The sequence below is a fragment of the Mesoplodon bidens genome (assembly GCF_964165515.1).
Source record: "Mesoplodon bidens genome assembly, contig: HAP1_SCAFFOLD_301, whole genome shotgun sequence".
Taxonomy (NCBI): domain Eukaryota; kingdom Metazoa; phylum Chordata; class Mammalia; order Artiodactyla; family Ziphiidae; genus Mesoplodon; species Mesoplodon bidens.
In genome coordinates this window covers 138,469-146,433 of record NW_027672415.1, presented here as the reverse complement: position 1 = coordinate 146,433, position 7,965 = coordinate 138,469, and the positions used below count along the sequence as shown (strand labels likewise).

The following is a 7,965-nucleotide window of genomic DNA, read 5'->3' as shown; positions in this document are numbered from 1 at the left end:
CAGCAATTAACTTTTCCTCGACCATGACCTTCCTTTTGAGTCTCCTAGACCTTGGGGATGATAGCAACCCCTTGGGTTGGGTGATGGCAACCCCATCTTCACTAGAACCTCTATAGTTAACTTTGATTTTTCCCACACCGTCTATCCATCCCATGTATGCAGTCAGACATTTGATCTTGGACTTTTACTGACAAAATATCATTGAATATAACCATTTCTTTTCACTGCCACTGCTACTACTTTTGTCACTGCCTTAACTAGAGCTTTAACTTTAAGTTCTTTATATAAATATCTAAATATCTATATATAAATAAAATATACAAATAAATAAAATGTAATATTAATTTTGATGATTTAAAAGTCTTTTCTTGATAAAGACTTTTCCTGATAAATATACACAATATCTTATATAAATATTTGTGTATTATCTGTTCTTTTCTTAGAATTTTAGTCATATGATTCTATCTCTTGGTATGTCTAGAACTTTTTGATTGAATGCTGACTATTTTATTTGGCTTTTAAAATTTTTCTCAGTGGAAATGTTGTTTTGCTTCAAAATATTTTACTCTACCTGGAAGTAGCAAATCTTCAAATTACAATTTGTTAAATGCTTTGAAATATCAATACTATAGGTGTCACAAAATCTAGAAAAATGACATTTGAAAATTAACTACTGCCAGATGTGTCTCTATAAAACTTTTTCCCCACTCTTGTAGCTATATATTCTTTAACTGCCTCCTGTTTTAGAAATAAAATTTTAAGAAATAAACTTTGTAGTTTATAGACATAGATTTCTTTTCACATGGTTGATTAGAGTTTGCTTTTAGTTATTAATAGTTTAGAAAAGTTTATTTCAGCATCACAATTTATTATTGATAATGTCGCATTAATGTTCATTGTTAACTTTGAGAAAACCTCTATGGATTACTTCCTCATAAATATTTACTATTATAAATGCATTACTGATTTCAGTACTGCTATAGGTTTGTGCATTACAGGAATTCTGATAAAATACTCATTCACACCATTCCATTACACACATTATTGATGGGGTATATTCTTTTATTTCTTTCTTTATTTATTTTTGACTGTGTTGTGTCTTCGTTGCTGTGCGCAGGCTTTCTCTAGTTGCAGCGACTGGGGGATACTCTTTGTTGCGGTGTGCAGGCTTCTTATTGTGGTGGCTTCTCTTGTTGCAAAGCACAGGCTCTAGGCACACAAGCTTCAGTAGTTGTGGCTCGCAGGCTCAGTAGTTGTGGCTCACGGGCTCTAGAGCGAAGGCTCCATAGTCGTGGCACACGGTCTTAGTTGTTCCGCGGCATGTGGGATCTTCCCGGACCAGGGCTCGAACCCGTGTCGCCTGCATTGGCAGGTGACTTCCTAACCACTGTGCCATCAGGGAAGCCCCTGGAGTATATTGGTTTTTTTTTTTTTTTGCGGTATGCTGGCCTCTCACTGTTGTGGCCTCTCCCCGTTGTGGGGCACAGGCTCCGGACATGCAGGCTCAGTGGCCATGGCTCACGGGCCTAGCTGCTACGTGGCATATGGGATCTTCCCGGACTGGGGCACGAACCCGTGTCCCCTGCATCGGCAGGCAGACTCTCAACCACTGCACCACCAGGGAAGCCCTGGGGTATATTCTTGACAGAAGGAAATTTCCGTTTTGACTAAGCATTGAAGAAAACTGAATCTTTGACTTATCCTTCACATGCCTGATGATTGAAATAATTTTCCACAGAATAACTTCTGGTTTTATACTTTTCAGTTCTTTTTTTCTTCTTCAAACGCACATGCTTTGAGAGCTGTGAAGTGCAAGACATGGCTATATTGTAAGGTGGTTTTTGTCCTTACGCTTCTGTGTCTTGTGCTAGTTAAGTCAGTAGAGTAGTCAGTAAGAGTACTGGAAGTTATTCCTGTAATGGGATATTATATAGTCAGTTACATATGGTGGTGTCTGAAAATCACATAATAGCCTCACTTAAAACATCTCCTTAGCCAGATTTCAAGAAAGCCTGTGACCAATCCAATATGATCCAACATAGCAGAATATGATAGAAGGAAAATTGACAAAGAAATAGACGCTGGACTTACCTGATGGAAATAAAAATATCTCACTTTTGACAATTTTGCAAAAACCTATAATGACATGAACTAATTTCTAGGGTTCTTCGTAGGACCTAAAAAGGAACCCATAGAGTTGTGGAACAACAATAGAAGCTACTGTGATGAGAAGCCCGGACACCGCAACAAAGAGTAGCCCCCACTCGCCGCAACTAGAGAAAGCCTGCACGCAGCACTGAAGACCCAACGCAGCCAAGATAAAAATAAATAAATAAATAAAAATAAATTTATCTTTTAAAAAGTAATACTCAGGTTTGAGGCATGAGAAATTTGATGAGGAGAAATTAGCTCATGTTTGCAGAACTTTTAAAATATCAAACTCAGTCTCTAAGATTTTAGCATTCTATACAACATCGGTTACTTATTAGTGGTTTGGGAAGGCCAATTTAAAATTTTCTCATCTTACTGTATTGAAATTCACGGCCCTAATGTTCTCCACGTTGACTATATGAATGATGAAGAAAAGTCAATCATGTATTTCATTTCCAACTGGACAGAAAACAATATTTTGAAAAGTGTTTGGCCTACTGACTTTTGATTTCTTCTAAGGCAAATGGATAGGTAATTTTTATTCCCTGATTAGGAGAAAAATGGGGGAAGAGGGCAGGGTTAAGAATTAAGATTTCAAGAGCATGAGAGGTAGATGGCCAACCATAGTTCCTAAGGTTCGGTGCCTGTAACTGTTGCCGCTGCTTAAGCGTGCCAAAGCAGTGGTATGGCTGCTGCGCTCGTGTTTGCTACCACTAGAAACATTCTTGCCAGTAGTGGCGGCAGCGGGACTCAATTACTCCCTTTTTTCACTCTCTCCAGAAGCTCCAGATGGCGTCTTCCGTGGGCAACGTGGCCGACAGCACAGAACCAACGAAACGTATGCTTTCCTTCCAAGGGTTAGCTGAGCTGGCACATCGAGAATATCAGGCAGGAGATTTTGAGACAGCTGAGAGACACTGCATGCAGCTCTGGAGACAAGAGCCAGGCAATACTGGTGTACTTTTATTACTTTCATCTATACACTTCCAGTGTCGAAGGCTGGACAGATCTGCCCACTTTAGTACTCTGGCAATTAAACAGAACCCTCTTCTGGCAGAAGCCTATTCGAATTTGGGGAATGTGTACAAGGAAAGAGGGCAGTTGCAGGAAGCAACTGAGCATTACCGGCATGCATTGCGTCTCAAACCAGATTTCATCGATGGTTATATTAACCTGGCAGCCGCTTTGGTAGCAGCAGGCGACATGGAAGGGGCAGTACAAGCTTACGTCTCTGCTCTTCAGTACAATCCTTCTTTGTACTGTGTTCGCAGTGACCTGGGGAACCTGCTCAAAGCCCTGGGTGGCTTAGAAGAAGCCAAGGCATGTTATTTGAAAGCAATTGAGATGCAACCGAACTTTGCAGTAGCTTGGAGTAATCTTGGCTGTGTTTTCAATGCACAAGGGGAGATTTGGCTTGCAATTCATCACTTTGAAAAGGCTGTCACCCTTGACCCCAATTTTCTGGATGCTTATATCAATTTAGGAAATGTCTTCAATGAGGCACGGATTTTTGACAGAGCTGTGGCAGCTTACCTTCGTGCCCTAAGCTTGAGTCCAAATCATGCAGTGGTACATGGCAACCTGGCTTGTGTATACTATGAGCAAGGCCTGATGGATCTGGCAATAGACACCTACAGGCGAGCTATTGAATTGCAACCACATTTCCCTGATGCTTACTGCAACCTAGCCAACGCTCTCAAAGAGAAGGGCAGTGTTGCTGAAGCAGAAGATTGTTATCATACAGCTCTCCGGCTGTGTCCCACCCATGCAGACTCTCTGAATAACCTAGCCAATATCAAAGGAGAACAGGGAAACAGTGAAGACGCGGTTCACTTGTATCGTAAAGCATTAGAGCTCTGCCCAGACTTTGCTGATGCCCATTCAAATTTAGCAAGTGTATTGAAGCAGCAGGGAAAACTGCACGAAGCTCTGATGCATTATAAGGAGGCTATTCGAATCAGTCCTACCTTTGCTGATGCGTACTGTAATATGGGAAACACTCTATGGGAGATGCAGGATGTTCAGGGAGCCTTAGAGTGTTATACTCGTGCCGTGCAGATCAACCCTGCATTTGCGGATGCCCACAGCAATCTGGCTTCCATTCACCAGGATTCAGGGAATATTCCAGAAGCAATTGCTTCTTATCGCACTGTTCTGAAGCTTCAACCTGATTTTCCTGACGCTTATTGTAATTTGGCTCATTGCCTGCAGGTTGTCTGTGATTGGACAGACTATGATGAGCGAATGAAGAAGTTGGTCAGCATTGTGGCTGACCAGTTGGAGAAGAATAGGTTGCCTTCTGTGCAGCCTCATCATAGTATGCTCTATCCTCTTCCTCATGGCTTCAGGAAGGCTATTGCTGAGAGGCATGGGAACCTCTGCTTGGCTAATATAAGTGCCCTTCATAAACCACCGTATGAACATATAACAGACTTGAAGCTCAGTGATGGTCGACTGCGTGTAGGATACGTGAGTTCTGACTTTGGGAACCATCCTACTTCTCACCTTATGCAGTCTATTCCAGGCATGCACAGTCCTGATAAATTTGAGATATTCTGTTATGCCCTGAGCCCACATGATGGCACAAACTTCCGAGCGAAGGTGATGGCAGAAGCCAATCATTTCACTGATCTTTCTCAGATTCCATGCAATGGGAAAGCAGCTGATTGCATCCATCAAGATGGTATACACATCCTTGTAAATATGAATGGTTATACCAGGGGTGCTCGAAATGAACTCTTTGCTCTCAGGCCAGCTCCTATTCAGGCAATGTGGCTGGGGTACCCTGGGACTAGTGGCGTGCTTTTCATGGATTATATCATCACTGATCAGGAAACGTCACCTGCTGAAGTTGCTGAGCAGTATTCTGAGAAACTGGCTTATATGCCCCATACGTTCTTTATTGGTGATCATGCTAATATGTTCCCTCACCTGAAGAAAAAAGCCGTCATCGATTTTAAGTCCAATGGGCACATTTATGACAATCGGATTGTGCTGAATGGCATCGACCTCCAAGCATTTCTTGATAGTCTATCAGATGTGCAAATAGTCAAGATGAAATGTCCTGATGGAGAAGACAACGCAGACAGCAGTAATACAGCTCTTAATATGCCTGTCATTCCTATGAATACTGTTGCAGAAGCAGTTATTGAAATGATTAACAGAGGACAAATTCAGATTACAATGAATGGATTCAGTATTAGCAATGGCCTGGCAATTACCCTGATCAACAATAAGGCTGCCACTGGAGAGGAGGTTCCCCGTACCATTATTGTAACCACACGTTCTCAGTACGGGTTACCGGAAGATGCCATTGTGTACTGTAACTTTAATCAGTTATACAAAATTGACCCATCTACTTTGCAGATGTGGGCAAATATTCTGAAGCGTGTTCCCAATAGTGTACTGTGGCTGTTGCGTTTTCCAGCAGCAGGAGAAGCTAATATTCAACAGTACGCACAAAATATGGGCCTTCCCCCAAACCGTATCATTTTTTCACCTGTTGCTCCTAAAGAGGAACATGTTCGGAGAGGCCAGCTGGCTGATGTCTGCTTGGACACTCCACTCTGTAATGGCCACACCACAGGGATGGATGTCCTTTGGGCAGGGACCCCCATGGTGACTATGCCAGGAGAGACTCTTGCTTCCCGAGTTGCAGGTTCCCAGCTCACTTGTTTAGGCTGTCTTGAGCTGATTGCTAAAAATCGGCAAGAATATGAAGAGATAGCTGTGAAACTGGGAACTGATCTCGAATACCTGAAGAAAATTCGTGGCAAAGTCTGGAAGCAGAGAACATCTAGCCCTCTGTTCAACACCAAACAATATACAATGGAACTAGAGCGGCTCTACCTACAGATGTGGGAGCATTATGCAGCTGGCAACAAACCTGATCACATGATTAAGCCGGTTGAAGTCACTGAGTCGGCCTAAATAATGACTGTGTGCCCAGGAGAATTACCCCTGTAGCTGAGCCTCAACCTTCTGGGGGAAAGGGAACTACTTTTTCAATATCATGGTGCAGATGGGTGACAGACAATGATAAGAAATAGCACAGCCAGACTTGCTTCCTGCATGATCACGATAGGGAGAAACCCAAGAGATGCGAAACTGCTGTTCCACAAGGAGTCTCCATCGAATTTTGCAGCAGCCAGGTGTCTGGAAGGTCTGGAAGGTGAGTCTGGAAGGTAAGTCTGGAAGGTCTGATCTCCCTTGGTCTTCCAGGGGATGGATGGTTAATGTGGAAGGGAGATAGAGATTGCCCGGCCGTTTTGTGATTATCACGGATTGATTGAGTCTTCTGAATTAATTTTTTTCTTTATATTTTGGGTATTGGAGCTTTTAAAAATGTTTGGTTTCAGGTATTTTTATTCATGTGAAGTGTATATGATTCTCTTGAGATAAGGTTTTAAGCTAAAATATTCCTTGTTTTAGTTTCTGAACTCTACCGATAAATGGGGACTTTGCTGGTGTAGTCTTTTTATAGGTTTTATAAACCACTTGAGCCTCTATCAGTCACTTTAGTGTCTGACATAACGTTTGGAACTCTCAGTGCTTTGTTGGTCTGTAGATGATGGCTTCAATTCTTTTTCTGGTCCATTTCCTTCTTCCCTTCCCCCCACTTTAAAAATTCTCCTGTAACTTGGCTAACAAAATACCAAGTGTGATTCAAAACCTCCCAGAATGTTTCTCTTCAACACATCATCTGGTGCCAAATGAAGATTGTTAGGAGTGCTTATTAATTATGAAGGGCACAGTTGTGGTACTGTCACTGACGATAATAATAATGGATTTTTGGCCTAGAGTTTTGACCTATTTCACCAGTGTTTTACCATTGACTGCCCCTCTATGCTGCTTCCAAAAGTGAGAGTGTGTGATAAGATTTTTACTTTCATTTCTAAAGTTTGTTTTTTTTAGGTGAGTCCTGTTCTTCCTTTTTCTTTCAGCAGAAATGAAATCCCAGGTAAGTATAAGTATTCAAATATTTGATCAGTAAGTCACAGTTATCTCCAGTACATTAAATAACTTTCATCAAAAAACATGTTATAGGTGAAAAGCTCTGAAGGACCAGCTATGTATATGATAATTATGTTTCAGGCCTTCTAGGGTATTATATATAATAACTTGTCTTCTGGTCGTGGTCTTGAAGTCTTTATGGATTCAGCCTCAGTAGTAGCGAACTGCACTGCTACTTGGTTTGGAGTACAAATTAGACTTTAGCCCTCCTGGAGGTTGAGTTTTTGGTATTGAAAACCATAGGAATGAAATTATTGTATTTCATCAAAGGATCGAGGGCTTGAGGCTTAAACAAGCCAACATATGTGTGGGAAGCAGTCAGCCTTGAGAGCAGGCTACGGACATGCCAGGCATGCCGCCGCTGCTCGAAGGGACTGTCCCTACTTGTTCCCCTCCTTGTTCCATTCCACGGGAGATAAATCACCAGGGCCCAGAAATCATAAAGAATGTAAAATGAGACAAGCCAATCTGTCTCCACCCTGCACGTGCAGGTTATTTTGGATGATTCTGGGTTTATGGGTTTTCTCCCAGGGAAGTTATCCTTGAGCCGAGACAGTCATTAGATGATGTAAACCACCGTCTGGCAACCTTCCCTTTTCTAGTCGATATAATCTGCAACTGTAGCATAATAAAACTTGCCTTGCAACCGTCAGTTGTCTTGGTCCTTCTGACCCCATTCGTCGGTGCTACTTCAGTTCCTTACCCCGTCCCTTCTGACCCTGGGCGGTGAAATCCTCTTTCTGAGGCTGGTCCGCGGCAAGTGGCGCCTGAACAGGGACCTGAAGCGTGAAGCCAATGAAA

At 42.2% G+C, this 7,965-nt stretch overlaps 1 protein-coding gene across 1 annotated transcript; it reads left to right on the top strand.

Annotated features, from left to right (window-relative positions):
• Positions 1–2,767: 2,767 nt before the first annotated feature.
• LOC308610232 (UDP-N-acetylglucosamine--peptide N-acetylglucosaminyltransferase 110 kDa subunit-like) lies at positions 2,768–6,305 on the top strand. Its single transcript, XM_081259448.1, has one exon. It carries the CDS (start codon positions 2,941–2,943, stop codon positions 6,079–6,081), a length of 3,141 nt encoding a protein of 1,046 aa, XP_081115574.1. The 5' UTR covers positions 2,768–2,940; the 3' UTR covers positions 6,082–6,305.
• The last annotated feature ends 1,660 nt before the right edge of the window (positions 6,306–7,965 follow it).